At 35.3% G+C, this 27,731-nt stretch overlaps 1 protein-coding gene across 1 annotated transcript; it reads left to right on the forward strand.

Moving 5' to 3' along the window:
* Nucleotides 1-1,348: 1,348 nt before the first annotated feature.
* Nucleotides 1,349-27,147, forward strand: LOC132149368 (caspase recruitment domain-containing protein 11-like). The gene is made up of 24 exons (XM_059558545.1): nucleotides 1,349-1,474; nucleotides 13,524-13,739; nucleotides 15,441-15,578; nucleotides 15,894-16,219; nucleotides 16,389-16,568; nucleotides 16,694-16,840; nucleotides 18,744-18,869; nucleotides 18,967-19,161; nucleotides 19,324-19,473; nucleotides 19,564-19,615; nucleotides 19,763-19,869; nucleotides 19,963-20,066; nucleotides 20,558-20,610; nucleotides 20,701-20,836; nucleotides 20,992-21,190; nucleotides 21,443-21,569; nucleotides 22,459-22,699; nucleotides 22,884-22,968; nucleotides 23,328-23,423; nucleotides 23,529-23,649; nucleotides 23,969-24,151; nucleotides 24,928-25,052; nucleotides 25,775-25,890; nucleotides 26,037-27,147. Exons 2-24 carry the CDS (start codon nucleotides 13,538-13,540, stop codon nucleotides 26,239-26,241), a joined length of 3,414 nt encoding a protein of 1,137 aa, XP_059414528.1. The 5' UTR covers nucleotides 1,349-1,474; nucleotides 13,524-13,537; the 3' UTR covers nucleotides 26,242-27,147.
* The last annotated feature ends 584 nt before the right edge of the window (nucleotides 27,148-27,731 follow it).

Raw genomic sequence — 27,731 nt, forward strand, 5'->3', positions numbered from 1 at the left:
ACTTGGAGAAGCACTTTAATTTTCAATAAAACGCACTAGTGAATTAGTATTAATATAATATACCTATACAGTTTATTGCAGCTAAGCAGTTGCTTTGTGTCTTGCCACTAGAGGGCACAGTCTTTAGCTAATTGGCTGGATTTCTTTATTTGGTTGGCTTCCTTACATGCCACTGTCTTAACTGCAACGTTTGAATTAGATCTTTGATTTGAAGTGTTGTCTTCATTGTCATGTTTGTTGTACATAACCCTAACATGAATAATTTTATATGCTCATTAAGTATGATTAACAGAGTCTACACAAAAGGCAACGTGTAAGCTTCATCTCAAGCTATTATTATTAATGAATTCATTTATTTTAGTAAAGTTTCTCAGATACATACAAGTTTCCTACATCATGACTCTATCATAACGTTATTTTCACTAAGTTAAGAACTTTACAACATGTTTACACAACAGTTAAAATAAAAATTTCCATCTTATCTCATGCAAGCCCTGAGTCAAGGTAAATTTGAATTAAATCAGGTTTATTTTTGTTCTCCTCATTTCAGTCTAGTATAAAAAAAAAAAAAGAAGAATGAAACTGTCCCTTCGGCAGCAAGGGCGTGACATTTGTATAACTGTTACCATAAACAAATGTTTTGGGGGATGCATTTGCATGTTCTGTACCATAGAGTTCATGATGGAACTATCTGTCAGATGCTGGAGAGAGGAACAATTCCTCTATAAGCCAACATATGAGCACATAAATAAAGACTTCACACAGTATATTCCAAAATCTGTCTGACAGCTGTATCTCAATAATATAACACTCCAGCATTATTCATGCCACTTTGTTCATCTTTCAGGTCTGAGCATTTGAAATCTAGATGAGATCATTAATTTTTAAAGCTTTAGCTATTTTTATATATTTATATTTAGCTGTGTTAGCTATTAGTGATTGAAGATGCAACACGATGGAAGACTTTCAGAATTGTGTCAATGACTCAGATAAATGTTAGAATAATTAAGATTTGCATTTGCAACCTTTTGGGTTTAGTGTTTAGTGTTTAGTGACAATCAGAATATTGAATTAAGGTAAGCAAACTGGAAAAACACAATTAACCACTTAATGAATATATATATATATATATATATATATATATATATATATATATATATATATATATATATATATATATATATATATATATATATATATATATATATATATATATATATATATACATACATACATATATATATTCCCCATATGTCCCATGGTGAGCTGCACAACTGCAGCTCTAAGTTTATGTAGTGATGAGCTGCATTAGCTCCGCCCACTTGTCGCACCAGCGCTTTGAGTGACATCTGTTATGAGGCTGCAGGTGAAATTATCCGGTTCGTCTTGAGAGTTGTTGCGACAAAAGCACTGGCGTCTTCAAGTAACTAGAATGGAACGGTCGAATTAGACCCCGGGAAGTGATCTTCAACAGGTAAACCACTTTACTGACTTTTTGAGGAGGAAGAAGATTTATGTAACTAATATTTAGTAAGTAAACACTGCAGAGCCGAACTTCTCTACGAAACTCGGCGTCCGATAGACCGTCATACGTCGGAAACTAAATCGTATCAGGGTTGTTATTATACGTATGATGCTCCCGAAGTCGTTTTGTTTTTGAACTTGGGGAACAGTAGGCTATGTAAACGCTACTTGACTTTTAATCAGTGCAGAAGTAGGTTAGTGAAGTTCTTTACAATGCGTAGCCTCCTCGCGCGCATAAATGAAAATGTTAAACTGATGCAAGCAACTGATGAATTAGTGTGATTAGATTATCTTTTTGGCAGAAAGACAAAAAATGTATTTTGACTCATCTTACTCATAAAATTCGTCGTTCTCTCCATTTATTAGTCACTCATCCTCCCTAATAACCAACTAATAGGATGTAATGAGTTTAATCTTGCTGCTTCAACATGGGCTATAAACTGAATGTCTGATGCCACAGCAAAGTGACTGATAAAAACTAGTGTGCATGCTGTGTGCACTCACTGAAAAGTATGGCGGTGAAAAGATCTTGCACTACTACATGAAATCTGACACTATTAATCTAATGACAAAATGTTTTGTGGTGAATTTTTCAGATATCTATTTAGTGCATGTGAATGTCACTATATACTGTCTAAATATCAACGTGTTGTATTTACAGAGACTTTTGCATTGTTGATGGGATTTGGTGCTTTAGTGCTTTCTTTCATCATATATATATATATATATATATATATATTTTTTTTTTTTTTTTTTTTGTGTGTGCATTATTGAACACAAACTCCTCCATTTCACAATCACTGATGCAACTGATGGAAATGTAGTCGTAGCAATTGCTGTTGTCCTAATGAGCACACCCTGTCTGTCCCTTTCCATCCTGCTTGTGAGATGTGCATGGTGTGAAGGTGTCATGTGACCGTTAAATGGGATAAACAAGCTTCCACTATGTATGTTCAACAGCTATTCTGACCTCATATTTGCCTAACAAATTGAACCACATGTCATGGCATGCTTACTTTGATAATAACTAGGACTTTGGGTGAGTCCTCATTATACTTGGAAAGCTGCTCCTTTGAAGACCACTTGCTCTACAGGAATAGTAATTGTTTTAGGATGCATCAGTAAGCTTGGTGTGTCCTGTACTGCCTAGGGCCTTGCAGGTTTCATGATGTTCATGACATCCATGGCAAACTTCTCATCCACACCCAGTTGATTAAGCAGTGACTAAAGAATAAAGTGTGGAATTTGCATGGTTGCAGATCAGCAAACAGTAGTGCCTTAATAATGTAGTCAATATTTTGGATTTGACACTTTTTTGAGTGAATGCGTTTGTAAATGAGAAATTATGTGAGAATGACTAATACTTTTGAGTGATTTATAATTTATGTCATATTTATTTCATAACATGTATTAATTCGAGACATGATGCCATATCATGAATATGCATAATGATATGATACACTTGGGTTAATTAATCAGACAATTGAAAGTGTGATAATTGGTTTTGGATAAGAAAAGAAAATGCATGTATCATTGGTTACTACTAGTTATTTTAATCAATAGAAACTAGTTGGCAACAAATCAGCATATATTCTGTAATAGTTAGTTTTTTATTTATTTTAATTTTATAAATAAAATGCATTTGTCTGAAGGTCATAGTCATAATCATGTCTTATATTAAAGTTTCTGATACAGTCTGTGAAAACAAATTTCCACTTCTGAGGACAATAAAAAAATGAATCTGAATCATAACCAATCAAATATCAGAGTTTAGTTTTGTTTAATCTATAGCTAACATAAAGAAACACTCAAAAACTTTAAACAAAATAAGTAAATGTGTTCTAGCAGTGTTTCTTTTTTGTGTGCATTTTTACATGCATTTTTCCATAAACATTTGTTTTTATTTATTTTAGTTAACAGCCATAATTGTTCATACTGAGAATTAATTTCCAATACTTTGACTGAAGTATTTGATCCACAGTAGTTTATATTGCAAGTAATATGCTCTCTGTTACAAACACTTTTAAGTCTAGGGAAAATAAGAGGTGCAGCATCAAAACACTGAACATGTACTGGAATACGACAACACACAAACCATGCTGTATTTGATAATATGTTTGTTTACTAGTCAAAAACGGGACAAAAAAATTTATTCAGGATTTTATTTACAAATTATATACACCTTGTAACCAAGCAAAAAGTTTCACAAAAGAATGGGGAAAAGAGAAAAGAATGACACCGTGCCAAATCAAAGAAAGAAACAAAATATAACCAATCTTACTATGAAAAAAAAAACAGAAAACCTTATCTAATTCAACCATAAATATTCCTAAATTCCTAAAAAACCCTAAATTAAATGAATTAAAAAAATCTTCAGTGTCAAAGATGCCCTAAATAAAACTACTCTTACTACCAACCAAAAATGGTGTCACGAGACACTAAACTTGTTTTATACACAGTTGAAAACTCAGTGGGGCACATGTATAATCACGTGATATTTTACCTCTTCTTTTTCTCTTTCCCCATTAAGTAACTTATATCCGATACTAAACATTCTGAGTATTGGCCGATACCAATACCAATCCGATACTTTTTTTAAATGAATGTAGTATTTCTATACTTTTGTATGTTGACCTGATCATCACTTTGTGTGTTGAACACAGTCAAATAAATATAGATAACGTCATTATAAAGAAAAATAACAAATGAAAAAAATAATTAATCATCTATGACAAAAATACTGTTATAAATTAGGTTAGTGGATAATTCACCAGCAAAAGGTACTGTAGAAAAATCATGAGTGCACAATAATTTTACAAAATCTAAACTTTTAGTGAAAAAACTTCATAATGTGCGAGCACAGATTTTAATAGTCCACATATACACATGAAAAGCATGCCATATCAACTACACGCTGCACCTGACTGAGGGAGAGTTGAAAGCTCCTGTTTCTGGATTGTGAATGTCATCAGATTGGCTCTTAGGTTCATGTGCAAAGCATCGTCCCTCACAAAGGTTGAATTGTTAGTGTTTTCTGGATCTTGGATCTGAGTTCAAGCAGTTGCATTACAGCTGGAATGTGCAGACTCACTCTTCAACCCAAAAGAATGGATTTCTTATGGTCCATTTGAAACAAATACATATTTGTGTCATCAATCTGGACGAGTAGAATTTTTCAAAAATCTCAGTTCAATTTGTACATTCTATAATCAAGTTTAATTAGAAATGTGGTTAGTGTTCTAAGGCTGCTATTTGCCTGGCTGTCACAAAGTCAACAAGAATTCAAGTCATGTTTTGATGACTATCTAATTCATTCCTTTGTTTGTTTATTGGATTATGTGTTTATTAAATAAACTATGTCAGTGTTTGATGATGAAAGGAGTTGGAATTATTTGTCTCACTTGCAGATAGGGCAGTTTTTGGGAAACGTTTTTGGAAACAGTCAGTGTTTGTTTTAGTTAGTTGCGGAGAAATGACACAGCTCACAGGAGGAAGTACTGTAAATCACATTTTAGAATAATAATATGGGAATGAAATGTAAATTATTTTTATTTATTTATTTATATATTGGTTTACACTACTGCTTAAAAGTTTGGAGTTGGTAAGATTTTGTAATGTTTTTAAAATAAGTCTTGTATCCTCTCCAAGGCTGTATTTATTTGATTGGAAAAACATTCAGCAATATTTTTTAGGAAACCGTAAGACATTTCTTTTTTTTTTTTAGAATTGTTTGAATGAATAGAATGATTTATTTATTTATTGTTTAACATCATCAGTCTTTATTGTTGCTTTTAAAAAAAATCATTTTAATTCCTCCTTCCTGGCTTGGAAGGCTTGGAATATTGCCCATGAGTTCCATAGACCACTTTTATAGTACAGTATAGTTTACAGTACCGGGCCCTTCTCTCTTTGGTGTTCCAACAGTAAGAAAGCCATGCAGGTTTGGAACCACATGAGGGGGTTTTAAATGATTTTTATTTTAGTGAACTGTTCCTTTAAGGAAGTAGCGTTTTGTTTTGTTTTGTTTATGCAATAAGACATGACACATATCATTATTTCTCTGACTAAATTGCTATATTTAGTTTTCTCATCAGCACAGTCTTAATTAGGTCAGAATACCCTTGACCCTAATGTTTAGATACAATTTCAGTCATTGTAAGCAAGGCCACACATCAGACCTGCAGTAGTGTGTTTCACTTTCACACAAAACAGCCTGGTGCAGTTCCTCTGAACTGATAGCTGTGAGGAGCAGGGCTGCAGCCCATTGGCTGATGAGGCGCTTTTGGTTTGTGGTTTTTTTTCTAAAATCGGATGGACCCACAGAAGCACGTGGTAAGGGCTTCCGCTAGCTTGGTTTTGCGCTGCTCTCCAAAATGAGTGAAAATCAGCCAAGCAGGGTCCCACAGGGATAGACAGCAGTGTGGTGCAGAGCTAAACAACCTGTAGATGTAACGTACACTCTTCTTCGATGCTCAGTGAACTTGAATTTTTTTTAATATTGTTCAGTTAAACAAGCACAAAATTGTAGGTCCTTGACTTTCTTTGACCAGGCAGCAAAAATATATATTTTTTTATTTTGAAAGAAATTTATTAAAGCAAGGATGCATTAAATTAATCAAAAGTTACAGTATTATTTTTATAATGTTGCAATAGATTTATGATTTTTTTCTGATTTCCAATTTTTTGAAACTTTCTATTCTTTAAAGATCCTGAAAATAAAATGTATCACAGTTTCCACAAAAATATTAAGCAGCACATCTGTTTTCAGCATTATTATTAATAAAAAGAATGTTTTCTTGAGCAGCAAATCAGCGTATTAGAATGATTTATGAAAGATCATATGAAACTGAAGACTGGAGTAATGACTGTTGAAAATTCAGCTTTTTCATCACAAGAGTCAGTTACATTTTAAAAATACTTTCAAATTGAAAACCGTTGTTTTAAGTTTTGATCAAATAAATGCAGCTTAGGTGAGTGTTAAAAAAATCGAACCAAAACCAAGTGTGGTTTGAAATCTGCTTCAAATTAGAATTTTATTCATTGTGTCTCAGACATGTGATTCATAATCAGCTCAGATTCATGGTAGTTTTACATTGGTCGAGACATGACACAAATATAACATAATACAAAGTGCATTATATATTTAAGAATTGACTGCACCTTTAACATGCAGTTTCACTCACTTCTCCCATTACTGAAAATTCATAGTGAAGGAGTTGACTTCATAAATAAAAAATAAAAAAACCTGAAAATAAATACATAATTTCCAGTTGTCCATCTCTCTTTCCACACTAACAGTGACTTTCAGATGTTGTATGAGAGAGTCTGTAGGCACCTAGACACTGATGTACTGTAGATGCACATGTATGTTGACTTACTCTGGTAAGTGGAAGTTGATCTCCTGGTAATAAATTTAAAATATGAATTTAAATATACTTCTAAATGAGTATCACTTCTGCTGTGGAACCTTAAATGTGTTCCCAACATTTCTCCTTTTTTTTTTTTTTTACAAGGTCGAGTTAAACACCTGCTAATGAAAAGGGGAAGTGAAGAGCGCTCTCTTACTCACTAACTCCAAATTAAGTCAAGAGGAAATCTGGTCAAGGTATAAGACGGGGTTGGGGGTGGACTGCGTGTTTGTGTGTCTGTCATGGTGAACCGCTGTACGTGATGCTTCATTTTGACTCGGCTGAGTCACGTCCTGACACGAACACCAAGTGGTACAGTAAATCGCTGTTAATCATTGTGCTAAAATGTGAAGGGAGAAACCCCTAGTTTCCCAAACAAGAGCGATTTTGATCTCGTAAGGGGAGGGGGGTTCATCATGGGTGAATGCTCTCACCCTCATTTGCTTTCAAAACTTTACTCGCACTCATTCCCATACATTTCTCTGATAAGAAGCTGTCTTTGCTTTTGTTTGAACAGCAATGGATGCTGATGGCTAATATTAGATGAATGACTCCTGCTGTTGCACATCAGACTGACCTGATATAGCTCTTAAAAATGGCAAACACTGGCTAAAGTCTGCAGTTCTTCCTTTCATTTAAGCAGAAACCCACTGAGGTCTGATCAAATGTCTGCTGTCTGTTAAAGATAGGGAAGTAAGGCAATTACGTTCGTGTTTGCACTCGCATACTAGAGGGGCCAAAGAGAAAGGGCAGATACAGGAATGGAGCCTGAGATGATAGACGCACAGAAATATGCAAAAGCATGTGTGGCATATCAGTAGTAATGGTTTTATTTAATTTGCAAAGGATTATGGTGCTCTGGTGAACAGTGCTGGTTTTATGCTGCCGCAGGGGGCTGAATGCACCTTAAACATGTATTTGCCACAAAAATCTGTCATGCAGAGCCTTTTGTTAATAGGTTGGGTTACACTTTATTTTGATTAGTTCACTTTCTACTAACTGTAAGTAACTTTAGCAACTGCATGTCAATTAACTCTCATTAGAACATTTGTAGACTGTTAGGTAGATTAGGGTTGGTAGAATAAGTTGCCGTACTTGCAAAGTTACTTATAGTCAGTAGAATGTCTGTTGAGCGACCATCAAAATAAAGTCTACTAATAAATTAGTGACAGCTAGTTGACATGTAGTTGCAAAGTTATTTATAAGTAGTTGAATGTCTAAAGTGGACAATCAAAATAAAGTGTTAGGTTGCTGCGCATCAGAAAATATGCTGGAACTTTTGTTTTGTAAGGTTTTGTAAGAGTGTTCTCCCCAGAAAATGTCAGTTTCATTGTGATTTAGTTTCTTCCAGAGAATGGAGCTGTGATATGGTGACCAAATAAGGAATGCTTTCGCCATCAGATAATGCATCGGAATTTGTGTACACTTGTAAAAATCTTACGTTTCAGTTTACGACCAAAGGTTCAGATTTCATTCAGAATTCAGCAAGATGCATAAATTGATCAGAAGTGGCAGTAGTTTTCTATTTGAAACAAATGCTTTTCTTTTGGACTTTCTGTTAATCAAACAATCTTGAAAAAAAATACTGTTTCCACAGAAATAATAAGCAGCACTACTGTTTTCAACATTGATAGTAATAAGAAATGTTTCTTGAGCATCAAATCTGCACATTATGACTATGAATACATGAGATTTTAAAATCTCTTAAATAGAAAAAAATGAGAAAACAGTTCTTTTAAATTGTATTTTTAAAAATATTTGTATTTTTAATCAAATAAATGCAGCCTTGGTGAGCATAAGAGATTTCGTCAAAAACATTATAATAATCAAACAATGGGCCAGTCAGCTTTGATCTCCAAACTCAGTTCAACATCATAGAAATGTCATTGTGAATTTCTTTATTTGCTATTATATTTGGGTGGTTGCTAGGCAGTTTCTACATTGCTCTTCATTTTAAAATCTGTCCAAGAGATGTTGACACAGGTTACGTTCCTCTGTTGTTTCCTCTTTTGTTTGTTTTTTTGTTTTTGTTTTTTTGTATGTAATTGTTGGTCTAAGTAGTTCAATGAAAATTAAGTCAAAATTTATGCACCCACCCGAACGTCATTCCAAACCTGAATTACTTTCTTCTGTACAAAACAAAACAACTGAACTGTTTGTACTGAACAAAAAAAGGAGATATTTGAAAGAAATATCACCAAACCATTTTGGTGACCATTGACCTCCATTGTATGGTGGGAACAAAAAAAAAAACACAGACATTTCTCCATGAACTTTGTGAACTATACCATTGAGATACAAACAGAGAAATTTTCTCAAAGATATTACATTAATAAACCGATGAATATATGAATCTAGTATGGAATTAGTAGCTACCGTTCATTAGTGCTTGCACATTTAATGCAATACGGTTAAGTGTTCCTTTAATTTCAGGATTTTTGTGATTTCAAACTGTCTAATGTATAGCCTATAAGCATTTTATCAGCCATCTGCAGCCCTGCTCTCGGTATTTATAATGTTTGACCATTAATCACTGTGCCACAATCTGTGATCCAGTTACACAGTTATGTGCTGCAGTCATTCAGAATACTATCAGCTCAGTTAAGCACTAATGAACACAAGCTTCAGTCATGTGCTGTGAAATCTTCACAGCCACTGTCCACAAGGTTTAAAAAAAGATATGGTTTATTTCACCTCTCTGAAACAAGATGGTTTGTGATTGCACATAGAAGCATGATGCTCGCCGCAGGACACAAATGTGCCAGTATGGTGACAGAGCCACCACAGCTGCAGATCACTCTTGCATGAATTGTGTTTTATTGTTGACATTTGTGAAGATTTTTAAAGACAATAAATGGGCATTAAAGGTAGTTGTGTGAAATTAAACAGTGGTCAATGTAACTTAAAAATTATAAATTTGCAAGTGTGTTTAATAACATGTTTTTTTTGTTTATTGTATGAATCTGCATTTAAATAAACTATAATCAACATTTGAGCAAACAAGTCAACAAGAAACCCTTTTTGCAGCTGAGTGAAACAGTAGAAAAAATGTAGTGCGGTGAGCAGTGTTACAGTGTTACCCATTATAAGTAACACAAGTTGTGTGTGAATATGAAGTTACTGTAGTTCCAGACTAAATATGAACATATATTTACTCATCTCACCTGCACAAAAACAGTCAAATGCAAACTCAGAATATTATACAAATCTGCAATACTTAAATGTTAAATAATACAAATATAATTTATGTATTTAATCCCATTTTATTAACCAATGTCTAATTCAGCCATACTAATAAACAAAAATGGCACATTTGTCTTTCATTTTTGTTATTGTTGAATAGTGTTTGAACTTTCTTCTCCTGCGTCATATTCTTTATTCAATAAGTTTGAGCGGCGCCCTCTACTATACAGACATGAATTTACATTTCCTTCAGCTTGGGGGGCATTCATTTAACTTTTGGTGTGAAAGGATTTTTAAATTTGTAAAAGAAGAACTTTTTAATATTATAAACAACAAGCAAGCCCTGCCCAGATTTAAAAAGAAATTCAAAAGTAATGTAACACATTACTTTCCATAAAAAGTAACTAACATAATTAGTTACTTTTTTTTTAAGAAGTAACGCAATATTTTAATGCATTACTTTTAAAAGTAACTTTCCCCAACACTGGTGGTGAGGGATGTTCAAACTTTTTCAGTGGACAAAAATGCCATAAATTTTAACTTGAGTTAAAAATGATGTGTGGTTTACATTTTATTTTATTTTATTTTCAGTTTATTTAACAGGGACAATGCAGTATAACATTGCTACAATTTCATGCAGCCGATGCTCTACATATAGGCTTCTAGCCAAAGGCTAATTTGCAGCCCCAGTCCCTGGTTAGGCTAAAAACAAAACAAAAAACAAATGAAATAAAATAAAATAGACAACTAAGACTATGTACAACCATCAATGTTCACATATCTGCTTTTGTTTGAACCACTTTTTCAGTTTTGTTTGAAAAATATTCAACTGTGTTTGCATTTTCAATTCAGCTGACAAGCTGTTCCATAACAATGTACCCTGAACTGTAAATGTAGATTGTGCAAATTTAGTTTTTCTCTGTGGTGCTATACAGTTCTGTGTAGTTGCACCTCTTGTAGCGATCCCCTTACTACTCTGTTTTGATATTAATTTGCATATAACTTTTGGCGCAAGATTATTTAAACATTTAAAAAACATTTTAATAAGAGATGAATTTATAAAATTTTCAAAACTAAGCAAACTATATTTTTGTAAAATGCTACAGTGATGCCATCTGGTTGGTTTCTTATCCAAAACTTTCAGTGTTTGTTTATATAGGGATCTAACAGGTTTAATAGTCAGTTGAGAAACCTGACTCCAGACAGTCACACAGTAAGATAAGTGTGAAAAAATCATTGCATGCATGTATAACTTGGCTGCTTTCAATGATATATATGGTCTAATCATGTAAAAACAATTCAGATTTGTTTTGATTGTTCTACATAGCTTCTTAACATGCATATCAAATTTCAAATGAGAGTCTAAAATAACGCCTAAATATGTAAAATTATTAACTGTTTCAATTTCCTTTTGATTGATCTTAATTATAAAACCACTCATTTCCTTCTTTCTAATTGAAAAACACATTGAGACAGTTTTTGTACAATTCAGGGTCAAACAACTGTTCTGTAACCACTGTGACACACCAATCATTTCATATGTTAATATTTCTGCAGCTAAACTTGGAGTCTTTGCAGATACATAAATGACTGTGTCATCTGCATATAACTGACATTTTGTTTGCTTACAACAGTTTGGAAAATCATTAACATATAAGGAAAACAACAATGGGCCCAAAATTGACCCTTGAGGGAGACCCATATTATTATTTCGTAAAGCTGATCTTGAATTATTAATTTTAACACACTGATCTCGGGATTCTAAATATGATCTAAACCAATTCATTGCCTGCTGAGTGAAGTTAAATCAATTTAATTTGTGTAGGAGAATGTCATGATTCACCGTATCAAATGCCTTTTTGAGATCTAAAAACACTGCACCTACTACATTACCTTTATCTAAAGATTCCTTAATAAATTCTGTGAGATAGCAGTTTGCCATTTCTGTTGAATACTTAGGCCTAAAACCAAACTGTTTAGAGTAAAGTAAATCATGTTTTTCTAAATAATTGATAAGTTGTTCAGCTACCAATTTTTCCAGAATTTTTGAAATTGCAGGAAGAATAGAAATTGGTCTATAATTCTGAACCTCATCAGCTGATCCTGCTTTGAAAATTGGAGTTACAATACTAGTTTTCCAATTTGAAGGGAATGTATTTTCTCTAATTGATAAATTTATCAGATTTACCAAGGGCTTTATCAAACAAGCACTATATGTTTTTACAAATGCAGTATCCATTCCAAATATATCTTTAGCCCTTGAGTTATTCAGTTGATTAATATTTTGAAGTATCTTATGTTCATCAACCTCAGAAATATGAAACGATGAGGGTGTTCCATTTATTACATTTTGAGGTAGTTGTATAGTTTTAAAACGCATAGCAAGCTCTTCCACAGACTGAGTTAAATATCTATTAAATTCATTGGCAATATCAGTGCTATCAGTACTTAATCTACCATTTATTTTCAGCTCCACTAAAGGTTTTCTTTGTGTACCCTCTCTTTTAGAAAGTTTATTTATACACTTCCAAAGAGATGAGCTATATAAGCTTATGATGAGCTTATAAGTCTATCAATCACAGCCCCATTTTCATAAGTGTCAAATTCTGTGTATACCCTGACTATAGCCTGCATGATCAGTGACGTCAGCAGAAATGGAAGATTGTTTTCAAACAATTTATTATATTTAGGGCTGCGTGATTTGGGTGCAAAAATAGATTTTTATAATAAAATTAGAAATTAGAACATAAAACATAATAAAATGTGACCCTGCCTGTGAAAACCCAGCTAATGTCATATTTTTGTGATTTACTGTTTTCTACTTCCTTTAGAATCATCCTTATTAAAGATGTAGAACATTCTGTGAAAATATAACTTTTCTATCTTTAATATTGACTGCATAAGGCCATGTCAAAAACTGAAATCAAAGTGAAATTAATGGTTGAAATCAAACGTTGATGCTTGATATCTCATAATCAGGTTTTGAGACTTTAGCCTGTATTTCACAGACAGGGTCACAAATTAGAAATGTGCTGGTTTGTATAGCGTACAAAATTGGTACAGATCAATGTGACTCAATCTGAATACTACTACTAATAAATACATAAAAAATATTAACCAAAATATTTTTTATTCTTCTAATATTTCACAGTAGTCATCGTGCAGTCCTAATTCTATTTTATTTTTAGTGTTGTGTTATATTTTATTTGTAAAAAGAAGCAAAAAAATCATTCACTTTAGATCATAAAACTACATGAAGGAAGTATGTTTATGGGTGAATGGACACATTTATCTTTGTACGTGCAATGACAAGTTTGTTTTTATCTGATGTGCTATCAATGCTATGGGTGTGAAAGAAGAGTTGAAATGGTGTCTAAAACTCTATTCTCTCCCGTTCTCGTCTCATAGCGGCCTCTAAAGGAATGGAGAACGGAGGCTCAATGAAGTTGCTAGACTACGGGGAGGCATCATGGGAGAATGCCGAGAAGAACCGGTACATCTTGTGCCGTTTCATCAACCCCAACAAGCTGACCTCATATCTGCGCCAATGCAAGGTCATCGACGAACAAGACGAAGACGAGGTGCTCAACTCTCGCCTGCTGGAGTCCAAAGTCAGCCGTGCAGGTATTATTCAATGCTTTCGTGTCTGCTTAAGCATACACTGTAGAATTGTTGATGATGTGATACGGATCTGCCCAAGGTTGGTCTTGCTCTCCAATCGTATTGCAGGGACATCAACATTCCTAGATGCTGGTGACAGAAAATACTAAACACTGTGGAATATGGAAATGCAAATTCAATGCTGAAAACATTTACATGCAAATCACATCATCAATCAGTTACTCGGTCACCCCATCTTTCACTCTGTTTTTCCAAGTGGTGTAATGTGATGATGGATGGACGCTTTTAATCCTGTGAGCTGACGCTGTAGTTTTTCTTTCCTATCGACTCCTTCCTGAACCTTCGTAACATTTTTCAGCTTCCAAACAGCCACAGGCAAAACGGATGACAGGGATTCTGTCCGAGCAGCTTGCTGAAGTCTGCACTGTTTGTTTTTTCACAAACCAGCACATCAAAACGTTTGTTTACCATGGCTGGGATTTTCACAGCCCTGTAATGATTCTCTTTTCTTCTGGGACTGACACTTTGGCACATAATACAGAAGATCATCTTTTTGTGCCAGAGCTTTCTCTAGTGAGTTAAAATACAATGCACTGCTTTCATCAACGACAAATCTGGATCTTCCTGCTACAGCAACACTACGGAGTTTAATACCAGATGCAATTTGATAAGCAATTTGTCAGTCCACACCAGGGTCAACATTTCTATGAGAAGCAACACAATCAGTCACAAATCACAGCCAAACAGAAGAGCATGTGGGCGGAGCTTTTTACTCACCCTCAGGCCATTTCTTTCTTCAGTAGAACAGAATGAGATCATTTAAACAGAATGAGATCACTATAACATTCGTTTAGAAAAGAGATTTCCAAAGTAGATTTCCATTTCATTCTGACCTTAATATTTGAAATATATTATGTACAGTATATATGAGTGAAAAGTGTCTTATTTAGCTGAAAATCATGATTTGTTGTTGTCTAAATTAATTTCTGTTACTATCAAACTCTGTTACCAAGAACTGACAGTTATGAACAGAGAAGCACACGCACTCTCACACATACACACACATGACTCAATTCTGTCAACACTGTCACTCTACCTTGGTAACAGAGCTTGACACTACCAGAATTGACACTTGACATGATTAATTCTGACAAGAAATCATTATTTTCAGCTATACTGTATAAATTTAAATTAAATTAAATTTTAAATTAAATTAAATTAAATTTATGCATTTAGCAGACGCTTTTATCCAAAGCGACTTACAGTGCATTCAGTCTATCAATTTTTACCTGTATCATGTGTTCACAGGGAATCGAACCCCCAACCTTGCACTTGATAGCACAATGTTCTACCAATTGAGCTACAGAAACACTAAGACACTTTAAATTATATAGTGATCCAATACAACAAATGTTTATAATATAATTATAATATATTTATAAATGTGTATATACAGTTAGTTAATTTTATACAGTTAGTCTTGTCAGCTTACTACTGTAAAATGAGATGGCATTTTAGCCCAGAGTGAAAAATGAACCAAAAATAACATATATGACATGACAAAATAATGACTGAATTTAGTATTTAAAAAAAAATGATGATGATGATGTTTCATCCTGATCACGTTCACATGTACTATTCAAAGTAATCTAAAGGTCAAATCAGGTAGAAATAAGCTTTTTTCATTTCAACATTATGTTTCAGGTCGGTTGTTGGATATCCTGCACACGAAGGGAGAGCGAGGCTATGTGGTTTTTCTAGAGAGTCTAGAGTTGTACTACCCAGACCTCTACAAACTCGTTACTGGGAAGGAGCCTACACGCAGATGTTCCACTATAGTCGGTGAGCCACCTTTAAATTAATTCTGCCCATATAAATGACCTACATTCATGCCTTAAACTGTTTTCCCTTCCACCTGCTTCCCCTATGAGATGAGCATCTGCCATAAATCCCCTTTCAGATTCGTGCAGTATTGCACTATGGTGCTACTATGGTACACTAATGGTATACTATGGTACACTAATACCATGGTATCAGATGGTGATACATGAATACGATACATGTATATGATGATATTTGCATGACACACAGAAAATTCCAATGGTACTTTTTTGTGCGGTAGTGTTGAATTGACTGTATTTTGTCCTTTTCCTGTAGTGGAGGAGGGCCAGGAAGGCCTAATCCAGTTTTTAATGAATGAAGTCATAAAGCTTCAGCAGCAGTCCAGGGCTAAAGAAGTGCAGCGGGTGGACATCATGACCAAATGCCGCACGCTAGAAGATGAGCACAAGAAGCTACGACTGGCCAACCAGGAGCTGCACACCTTCCAGGAACGCTACAATAAGATGAAAGAAGAGCGTAATAACTATAGCGATGAACTTATTAAGGTGAAGGATGACAACTATCAGCTGGCTATGCGTTTTGCCCAGCTCAGCGAGGAGAAGAATATGGCTGTGATGAGGAGCCGAGACCTTCAGCTAGAGGTTAGAGGGCTTCTGCATGCATTGCAGGACAATTCAAGTCAATTTTTGTCTTCAAAAATTTTGTCTCCTTCTATATTTGCTGCTAACAGTGATGGGTCACTTGCATTTACACAAATGATTTGACTACGTGGGATACAAATGTTGACTGCTGTCTCTCCATTTCCTCTAGATTGACCAACTAAAGCACAAGTTGAACAAGGTGGAGGAGGAGTGCAAAATGGAGAGGAGGCAGTCTCTGAAATTGAAGAATGACATTGAGAACCGACCTCGGAAAGAGCAGATTTTTGAGCTGGAGAGAGAGAATGAGGTCTTGAAGATCAAACTCCAGGAGTTGCAGTCCATCATACAGGTGAAGATGCTTTTTGCATGACAGTAAATAGAAGACAGTGAAAAGCAAACCGCTGGGAAAGGTTGCTCAAAGTCAGAGATTTCAGAGTTGTTTTGTATGCTTGTTTTGTTTCTTTTTATGCATAGCCCGGGCCTCTACCTGATTCAGACAAGGCCATCTTGGATATTCTGGAGCATGACCGACAGGAGGCTCTAGAGGATCGTCAGGAGCTAGTCAACAGACTCTATAACCTGCATGAAGAGGTCCGACAGGCTGAGGAGCTCCGGGACAAGGTCAGTACCAGCCTTATACCTTCAACAATCATTTTAGGCTTGAGCTCCTTTCAAAACAGTGTATAGCACCTACAGATGTTGGGTAAATACATCATTTTTTAATTAATAATGGAACTAATGGTTGCTTTGGAAAAAAAAAGAAATTAAGAAAAAAAAAAACCTCACAAAGAATTTTTTTAAAAATTGTCTAATATCAAGATTAAATATATTACAGCTCAAAGTTTTTCAAAGAAAGAAAAAATAAAAGAAAATAAAAAATATAAAAATAAATTCATAAAACTGTCAGCAAACATCCTGAAGAAAAAAAAACATGGTTTCCACAAAAATATTAAACAGCACAATTGTTTTCAACAATTATAACAACAAGAAATGTTTCTTGAGCAGCAAACCAGCACATAAAATGATTTCTGAAATATTATGTGATGCTGAAGACTGGAGTAAAGATGCTGAAAAGTCAGCTCTATTATTGGAATAAATGACATTTTAACATATATTTAAATAGAAATCAGTTATTTAAAATGTCAGTATTCACAATGTTGCTATATACATGCAGACTTGTTGAGCAAAAGACACTTATTTTCTTTCAAGAACATAAAAAAAATCTTACCCAAACTTTTGAACTGTAGTGTTTCTGATAGTATTGTATCTTCTTCTTAATAATTCTTTTTTTTTTTTTTTTTTTGTGTTTTAAACTATCCTGTCCTGTTCTTGCTATGAAAATAGCCTTTGGTGTTGAAATGACACTAAAAAAGAGGAACAATTTTGCATTTGAAGAAATCATGAAAGTAGGCCTTATTCACATGCAAGCTAGATGCATTGCAACACGTTATTAACTTATCTGCAAGCAATGCAATACATTTTGCCAAAATGAGTCATCTTAGATGGCAGCATAAGTTTGCTGCCTGCTGTTTAAAACAGTCTTACTGCTATAAGTGCACTGACTGTAAAGTGCCTGAAAAGGCTATATAGGTAGACCGCTCACTTTTGGCAGAGACCTTAAGCGTCAGGTCATATTTGTCAATTTTAATCACATTTTTAATGTTCAAATGTCCTCATGATAAAAATGCCAAATGTGATTTTACATTGGCCTCTTGGGGGACTAAGTGTATTTAATATGGTCTCAGCATGAGGGTTTTTAGTTGACGGCTAGAAATAATGAAGTGTAGGCAAAGGTTTTTTTCTCTTGTCACACATGAACGAGAGGTGACAGAGGCTGCTCTGAGTGGCCCCTTCTGCAATGTGCTGCGGCTCTAATTAGAAGCGCATCTGAAGTGACATGTGAAAAGTGTCAGAATTCAGGCTAAGACAGGAAGGGGGGGAGGGGTGGCGGCAGTGACTTCTTATCACAGTCAGCCCTCTTTTGGAGCTTGCAACAAATGTGCATTTTAGAGTGTTGAAGACCTAATTCAGCCACAAAAGAATAAAAGAACATTTTAGTTAGTCTTGTATAGCTTACTAGTATCACTCTTAACACTACAAGCAAGTTTAATATGTGCGGAATGCTTGACAAAGCCAGACATCCCACATTCCCAAATATATGTTAGTGTTTGTTTGTTTAATGACATGGAAAGTAATCCTTGTTTTTGAAAGTGTTGGTGTGCTATGGAAATTTCTGCTTCAACAAAATGAAAATGTATGCTGTAGCTGTAAATCTGTAAATGATGAAGCTTTGTCTCTTCGACATGTCGTCAGCAAGGTTTGAGTCACATGAAAGTGTTTAGTGTGAAATGAGGGGTTGGTATTAATAAAGAGCTGAAAAGAAACCCTACAAACTGTTGCTTTTAAATCTTTTAACAGTAAGGTTTCCTCTCAGGGTCAGGCGATCCAGTTTTGAGTTGTGCTATTTTGCCCTTTATTCTGTTGATGGGTTTAAATGAGAAACATTGAATCTTCTTATGCACAGTATCTGGAAGAGAAGGAGGACCTTGAATTGAAGTGCTCCACTTTGGTGAAGGACTGCGAAATGTACAAGAACCGCATGAATACGGTCATGGTGCAGCTGGAAGAGCTGGAACGTGAGCGGGACCAGGTTGAGTACTAATGTTCCTACTGATGGCTTTGGATTAGTTCATTTCCTGTTTCTTTAAAGGGCTGTCGGTATAGTAAAGTTTTTCTCGGTCCCACAGGCTTTCAAGTCAAGAGATGATGCACAACACCTCGTGTCTCAATGTCTGATTGACAAAGACAAGTACCGCAAACAAATACGAGAGCTGGAAGAGAAGAGCGATGAACTTCAAATAGAAATCGTACGCAAAGAAGCCAAGATAGTCAACCTAGAGTGCAAACTGAGACGGATGGCCAAAGAAAATGGTTTGGATCAGGTGAGAAATTATCTGTGTGATTGAAAAGTTGAGTGTTTTTCCTCTTTTAAACTAGGTAATATATATGCAGTTTATAACAGTTTATCGCCATATCAGTTATAGGCTGATTGGCTGGCACCATTGAGGATTTTTCTTTATTTTATCATGGTGTTTTCCCCTCAGAGTCTGCCACGAGACATTACTCCACTAATTATAGCTCAGCACTTTGGGCAACCTGATGGAAATACAGGAGGACCTTCAGAGGACTCTGGAGAAGACACTGTTGATGATCAAGAGCCTAAGCTTCAACGCAGAAGTAACCTTAAGGGCAGAGTGAGTACAAACTTGAAGCTGTTTTCTTTTTTTTTAATCTCTCATTCTGTATTATTGTTCAAGAATATCTCTGTCATTCTCAATTATTAGATCAATCGACCAAAATCTCCAGCTGCTGGACCCAAAAGTCCTCTATTCCAAGGTAGAATGTTTATTTAAAGAGCTCTGATGGTGCTGGGTGCCAACTTGCAGTTAAAACGTAGTTATTGTGTGGTAATGTTCACCGAATGTTTGCAAAAAGAATTTCCTGTGAGCTTGGTTTCCTTTCTTTTTATCTCTCATTATATAGCCATGCCTTTCAGCAATGGAGATCTGTTAGAACCTGCTGCCACTGACAACACAGGTCTACACAGTGCTAGTGCAGTGATTTCTCCTGCAGACATCTGCTGTAAAAATGTAGGCTTTAAAGCATTATCATCTGACTTGTATATCTCTCCAAGTTGCTTTAATTTGAGGGCAAATGGTGTGTATGTGCTTGTGTCTCTTCAGCTGCGGTGCCGTAATGACAGTATCATGTCCACCGTGCCAGAGCCTCCAGACCAGAACTCCATTGTCAGGAGAATCAAGGAGAACTCAAACTCTCAATACAAATTGTAATTAAAATCAGAGCTGTAAAAGACAGTGATTAAAAGGGAACGAGTAGACTCTCCATTCGAATTTCTTGCCATTATTCTTAGATGCAGACTTGGAAGACATCAATAAAATAAACACTAACAATAATAATGTAAACTACATAGTATAATATTAATATTAGTTTACCTAACATTCAGTACACCTTCATTAAAAAATGTGTTTGTACATAAGGCTTTATATATTATTTTTAGTGTAAAACAACAGTAGTTGTTAAAGAGTTTTGTGTCTGATTTGTATAACACAAACTGTGGTATTTGCTTTTTAAAATAGTAGCCTAATTATTTTGAAACTGGTGTACTTGTAACAAAAAGTTAAATGGATATTGTTTAATATTTATTGATTATTTAGAATGCATTTCCACAAAAACACCAGTTGGTAGATATAGTAAAGTCTTAGTAAATTGTTGCTGGCATTTTAGAGTCAAATTGACTGTGCTGTATCTCTCTTTCAGTATTCTCCCTTCAGAATCTGTAGATACTGACAGTGGAGACAATGCCGACATGGGTATGAACATGCATAAATCATTTATTCTGCCCACTCACCACTGAATCAAACCCTTAAGTCTTTGTAAAATTGTCTCTTTCTTTACTATAGATGACCATGATTTAGACATGTCCTCCTACGGGCCTTCATCCATCCATTCATCTTCATCTTCCCACCAGTCTGAGTCAATGGACTCGTATGATCTGGAGCAAGTCAATAACATCTTCAGGAAATTCTCTTTGGAGAGGTATTTTGTTTTTATTTAAAATCCTTCTTTGTGCACTCTCAAGGCAAACTTGAGGGAAAAAAAGTCAGTCTTTGTCATCTCAATTCATCCTCACTGTGTACTTCTATATTATCACCCCACTTTGAGCTGTGCATGTGTCCGTTTTCATTCTCCAGACCGTTTCGTCCTTCACTGACCTCAGGCCCTCCACAAAACCCATTGCGGCCAGTTCAGAGCCTTTTACTCTCTGGAGAAAACCTTCTGTCGGACGTCACTCTGATTGGTGGAAATGATAGTGGCATCTTTGTGTCCTCTGTCCAGTCTGGTTCTGATACAGAACAGGCCGGAGTTAAAGTTGGACATCATCTACTACTGGTGGGATTGAACTCCTGCATATGTTCCACAATGTGTGTGTGTGTGTGTGTGTGTGTGTGTGTGTATATATATATATATATATATATATATATATATATATATATATATATATATATATATATATATATATATATATATATATATATATATATATATATATATACACACACACACACAAATAATAATAAAATAAATTAAAAAACTGTTGTAGTAGTAATGATCTTTTCCCGTGTGGTTTCATTTATCCCCAAGTTGGAAGGCAGTGTTCGTGGAGAAGCTCAGAGTGTGGCTTTGGACACCTGCACCAAAGAGGAAGCTCACTGGACCCTGCAGAGATGCACCGGACAAGTGCATCTCCATTACAAGTCCAACTATGATGGTGAGCCAGACCTCTCTTAAAAGGAAGATGCTTTCTTCAAAGGTTCAATGTGCATAGGGGAGGTTAAAAGGTACACTGCTTCAAAAAGTCCTATGCCACTCTGGAAGGAACCTTATAACATGTTCAGACTAGGTTTGCTGTGACGGAGTTACCATTGTTATCCAGCAACAGTGGTTACTTCAGATTTTTTTTATAGTAATATAAATAATTTAATTCCGTTAGAGAATAGACAATACAATAAAAGATTAAGATTTAGTTCCTAAATGAAATGCAAAGGTGCTTATTTGGCAATATGACTTTTACCATTTATCAATTTTTTTTGTAACATTTGTTTCTTATTTCTTTGATTCCACGGTGTTTGCTGATTTTTACTGTATTTAAAATTGTTGTTTAAATATTTTATTGTCATTTATTTATTTAATTTTACATCAAGTTTTTATTTATTTGTTTTTATACATTTAAACTTGTGTAAGTTATTTATTTTATATTAGGCCTATAGCATGGTGTATTTTTATTTGGTTTGTTAACAAAAGTCCAATTTTACCTTAGTGAGTTGTTGTTGTTCCATTTTGTTGTTGTCCATTCAAGTAGTTGTCGCCAAATTGACAATAATTTGAAAGTTAATGTAAAATGCACACATGCATTTATAAACTATTTAAAAGTAAAGGAAAACAAGGCAAAAAGGGAAAACCCAAAGGAACCCCACCCCCTGGTGATAGTGGTATTATTGTAACACGTCGATTAACCAGTGTGGGAATATTTCCTCACCGTCACAACCCTAAATAGGACTGTAAAGAAAAGACAGGGCTTTGGTCTATAGTCTTTTTGTCTGCTCCTCTTTTTCTATCACACACCATCGTATTACATACACTACTTTTCTTGTTTCCAGGCTACAGACGGCTGCTGAAGGACATTGAAGATGGCACAGTGGTATCTGGAGACTCTTTCTACATCCGTCTCAATCTGAACATCTCCAGCCAGTTGGACAGCTGCTCACTGAACGTACGATGTGACGAGGTTCTCCATGTTATGGACACCATGCACCAGGGCAAATGCGAGTGGCTGTGTGCCCGAGTGGACCCTTTCACCAACAAGGATACAGAGAGAGGCACCATACCGAGCTACTCCAGGTGAGGACACTGGAAAATTAGTGACCATTATAGTGTTGGTTTCAAATCGAGTGTGAACATTGGTCTATTGCCTGATGCAGATTGTCTGTCTTGGTGTGTAGGTGAGTGTGTGGGGTTGCATTTTTATATCTTTTGACTGTGACGAGAAGCTGTAAAGTGAATTTGGTTGTCACTTCCTCCCCAGAGCCCAGCAGCTCCTCTTGGTGAAGATTCAGAAGCTGATGTGTCGAGGAGGTCGAGAGGAAGTCGACACACTGCAGAGACTCCGGGTCAGTTCCTTCTGGATTATTGGAAAAATGCGGCCACTTTTGGCTTTCATATTTGTTGATGAGTCAGAACCAATGAGACACAATTTGAATGTCAATAAAAGTGAATGCCGTTTGTTCTGCACCTTTAAGATGTATTAATGCAAATGACCTCTGTTATAATTGGCTACAGTAGTACATGCTGTTGTTCATCAGGGTTCTTGAATACAGTCTAGGTGTTATGTGTATGGACATATGTCAGATAAATCATAGTCACGATGTCATGCCATAGTCAGTGGTTTATGGAATGTCACATTTTTCATAAATTATCTTCCCATGTCTTCCCTTCTAATGAATTCTCTTGCTTCTGTTTGTGCCCACAGAACACTTTACAACCTGAGGAGCCCACACCATCTCAAGACCCCAAGTCTAGTCCACGTCTGTCCAGAGCCAGTGTCTTCATCTTTCAGTTATTACAGGTAAAAAGTCCTCTTGAGTTTGCTCATCTGCCATAGTGCTGAGGTCTTAACTGCAGATAGGAAAGTGCTAAGTCTTGCTGAGATTAAAAGAGATCTTGGTGTCAGTTTGTCAGCAGGGTGGATAACAAGTACAAGAGGATGAACAGCAATGAGCGTGTCCGCATTGTCAATGGAGGAAACCCATTTACAATTTCCAGACCAGGTTTTGAAACACTAAGGCCTGAGGGTAAGACTGCCCACCCTCATCTTTACTTGTTTATTTCGAAATTCGAAGGAATCTTTCCAGTGGCTGCCATGTAGCCAGGCTTTGTACGGTCATGAAAATGAAACCTATTATATATATATTTATATATTAATTAGTTATGCTCTAAACTAATTAGCCTTTTTGAGCACAATCCCAAACAATTATTTTCTGAATTAGTTAAAAGGAATGAGAAACCAATGCTTTCTTATTCACAGTGCCGCACATGTCCATTTCTAGTGTTTATGCTGAATGACAGTAAACTGCTTTTAAAGCTGACCTGTGAAGTGTTTTTGTTTTTTAGAGGCGTCTGACCCAGAGAGCGACTTAAACAAGAGCTTGAATCTGATCCCATACAGTCTAGTGACCCCACAGCAATGTCAGCGCAAAAGACCCGTCCTCTTCACCCCCAACATCCTCGCCAAGACCATCGTCCAGAAGTTCCTTAATCTTGGAGGTGCTATGGAGTTTAATATATGCAAACCAGGTAAAAGTGGGTGGAGGACGGTTGTCCTAATTATAGCAGCACACTGTAGTGATGATATATAAAGATATTGTTCTGTAAACAGAAAAAAACAGTAGCTTGCATTATTAACTATAGGTCACATGCTGTATATAACTATAGGCCTTTATTTTAATTTGTTCCATGACTTCAACTCTTATGTCACAGGCAACAACCCACTCAGTCTATGTTTAGCACAAGCTTTTGAATGTATGTAAGAAACCTCAGATAAATCTGTTGCAGTTATTAGTGTTGAGTGGGTTGTCAGTAAGGCTGGGGATAGAGAACATTAATAATAATAACACTATTAATGCAAAGAACACACTGAAACAAAAAGTTACCTAAGAACAATATAGTTTTCTGTAGAATACAGTGGTGTAATGGCATTGTTGGATATTATTTTAAAAACTCATCAGATGGCATAATTTATTGGTAAACCCAACCTTTAAGATCTGACAACTGATCAAGTAAAAAATTATGAATAATGCTTAAAAATCATTTTAACCAATTATTGGACTATCTTTAACCATCTTTAAAAAACAATAATCAAGTAACGGGCTGAAATTGATGATATTTGGGTTCATTAATGGTTGAAGAACACTCATGTGTAATTACTGACATTGGTAAGGTACTGTTCATTGGTAGGATTAATCAAATCAAAACCACAATGTATCAAATACTAACAATGCACTCCCTAGATGCAAGCAATGTTTTCCTTGACATGCCTATTTACAAGAACTATAAATTCATCATCTTTTCAGACATTGTGACAAAAGACGAATTCCTCATGAAACAGAAGATAGAGCCCATCATTTATTCCAAAGAAAAGCAGGCCTGCACATATGAATGCATCACCCCAGAAAACATCGAAGCAGTTGCCTTCAAGGTAAAGTTACAAATGTTCGTTTCAGAAGAATTTAATAATAGCTAAATTATGTTTTTGCTTTTAAGTGCTGTCATTTCTTCTGCTTACTCAAGAAGCTCGTTGGATATTTATGTTTTCGCTGTTTTGCCAAGCAGTATAATTTTGAAGCGCTTGCTCCTTTCCTAAAGACACCAATGGGATTGTCACATTAAACCAAGCTCAACTTCTTAACTGGTTAAAGGGATACTCCACCCCAAAATGAAAATTGTCATTAATCACTTACCCCCATGCCATTCCAAATCCGTAAAAGCTTTGTTTGTCTTCTGAACACAATTTAAGTTAATATATATATATATATATATATATTGTAGGAGACAAACCAGTTCCTCCTGATGGCTGCAGATGCAATCTGCTTGTTGGGGGTTTATCAGATGGTTAGATGAGAGGCAGCATATTGTTTTTCACTTGCTAATGTGTCAGGAGATGAGTCTATTTTTCCACTTCAAATCTCACTTGTTCGAGAGGTGTGCCAAAAACAGGACAAAAAAAGAGAACTGACACCTCACAATTCTCTCTTCAGTTCTCAGTTCTCTTTTCTGCTTTATATGATCCATATTTACAAAATAGTTTATTTTCTTGTATAACTGTTGCTTTTTGATCATAGTAAATAGAACAAAACATAAAAAGTGTATTTTAAGGGAAAATAAATATATGTTTTGTATGTTTTTTTTCTTTTTTTTAAGAATAAGCACTGTCTTTTGGAAGCTGATCTGAGCTGTGTGAAAGACTTGTTGAGGAGAGAGATCTATCCCATCGTGATCTTCATCAAAATCTGTGAAAGGAACATCAAAAAATTGAGGTAAGAACTCTTCTCAAGGTCTTCATTCTTGCGAAGACTCGTTGCACTCTTAAATGAGTGTCATATTCATTATTTAGTTCTAGTTTGAAGAAGGTCAACGGTTCCTCAGATCATTTAGTAATCGTTTCTGATGTTTCTTCGAGCAGAAGACTCCCTCTGAAGGTGGACTCTGAGGAGGAGTTCTTGAAGATGTGTCGCTCCAAGGAGAAAGAGCTGGAGACGCTGCCGTGCTTGTACACGGGTGTGGAGCCTGACTGTTGGGGAGGGGTGGAGGATCTCGTCAAGGTCATCAAGGACAAGATTTTTGAGGAGCAGAAGAAGACCGTCTGGGTGGAGCAGGACCTGCTGTGACCCGATCACGGGAGCAACGTCTTATGGTGCACCAAAACTCTGTTTCCAGCTAGGGTGGAATGTATGCATGCAGCACAAGCGTGTGAACAGGAAGTGACTCCGTCTAAGGCGTCTAAGGTGAGGTGTGTTTCTTTCTGCTGTCAAAAAAAATGAAATGCAAACACGTGAATGGGGAATGTTACCATGTGAAGCTCCTGAGGTTCACTTGGTAAGCAGTGGAAATGTTCTCATGCCCAAGCTTCTTATCTATTGTCAATAAAATATTATCCTTCCCAGCATCCACCTGTAATATTTAATATAGCGCTGACCACTGAATTTTGCTTCAGTTGTGTTCTGGTTGATTTGTGTTTAACTGTAAATTGAATCTGATACCACCATTATTGCAGTATACAGTATGTATTTTTATCTTTATAGGCAAATTACATGAATTAATATTTGTGACGTCTATATTTATTTAATATAAGCCCACATTTGTAATATGTTTTTAAAGGTTTGTCTTTGTGCAGATGACACACATGTGCTTAATTCTGCGTCCATTTCAGCTGCTACCTAAATACTTGCCAAGGTTTAACTGCATCTCTAGTATTCATACTGTATTTCAATGGCATTATCTGTATTTACATGTCAAGCTACTGACTGTAATTTGCAACCGTTTTATTTTTATGTTGGCATTATTTTGGAGTTTGTTTAAGCTGTCATTGATTGATGTCCTGAAGTGGGATCTTATCTTCTCTATCTGTCTCTAGATGTTATCACAGTGAGAGCTGTTTCTGGTGTTTACTTCATGTAATGTTCCATTCTTTAAAGATGACTTACTGCTTGCCATTTAGAAATATCATGATTTATGGGTATCTTACAAATAATAAAAAAAATAAAATAAAAAAAAATACATTTAAGGTGAAATGTATGGGAATGTATAAGGGAAAATTGTTAGGCTTTAAAGAAAAATAAATAAATATATATATATATATTCATGGGCTATGTGTTGTCACAAATTGAATGTGTGTATATAATGAAAAGGGGTTTTTAAGCATAATTTTCTGTCAAGCTTCTGTTCTCTTGAACTTTTCCTTGTTTTATTTTTACATAAATATATATTTTATGCTGAATGACGATGGAACATTATTTCACAAAAGTTATTTGAAAAAGTAGATACTTTTCTTGCATTTAATATGCTTTCCGTGTACATTAATTCGCTTTTGTCAATTTAATTTGGTGCTGACACCAAAATGGGATGTCTTCGACCCATGCAGTACAAATATTTCATTTTATCACTCAAATAATTCTATATATATTTTAAATTGACTCTAAATGTAATTATTTGTTAATTAAATATATGTTGTTTAATTAATTATTGTATTTTTACAGTACAAATATTCTGTTTAATCACTCGCATACTACAAAGTCATGAAAACTCGATGTGTAATAATTATAAAAGAATTATGAAAAAACTATTAATGATTGATGTCAGCTACCCCTGTGATTCTAAA

This window comes from Carassius carassius, chromosome 9 (genome assembly GCF_963082965.1).
Source record: "Carassius carassius chromosome 9, fCarCar2.1, whole genome shotgun sequence".
Classification (NCBI taxonomy): Eukaryota; Metazoa; Chordata; class Actinopteri; order Cypriniformes; family Cyprinidae; genus Carassius; species Carassius carassius.

What these genes read in the sequence shown, in the direction of transcription:
- LOC132149368 (XM_059558545.1), top strand. Translation starts at nt 13,538, where the DNA reads ATGGAGAACGGAGGCTCAATGAAGTTGCTAGACTACGGGGAGGCATCA. An exon ending in AAGAAAATGGTTTGGATCAG is followed by an intron (nt 19,162 to 19,323) that starts GTGAGAAATTAT and finishes TTTTCCCCTCAG; the next exon opens with AGTCTGCCACGAGACATTAC. An exon ending in TGAAACACTAAGGCCTGAGG is followed by an intron (nt 23,650 to 23,968) that starts GTAAGACTGCCC and finishes TTTGTTTTTTAG; the next exon opens with AGGCGTCTGACCCAGAGAGC.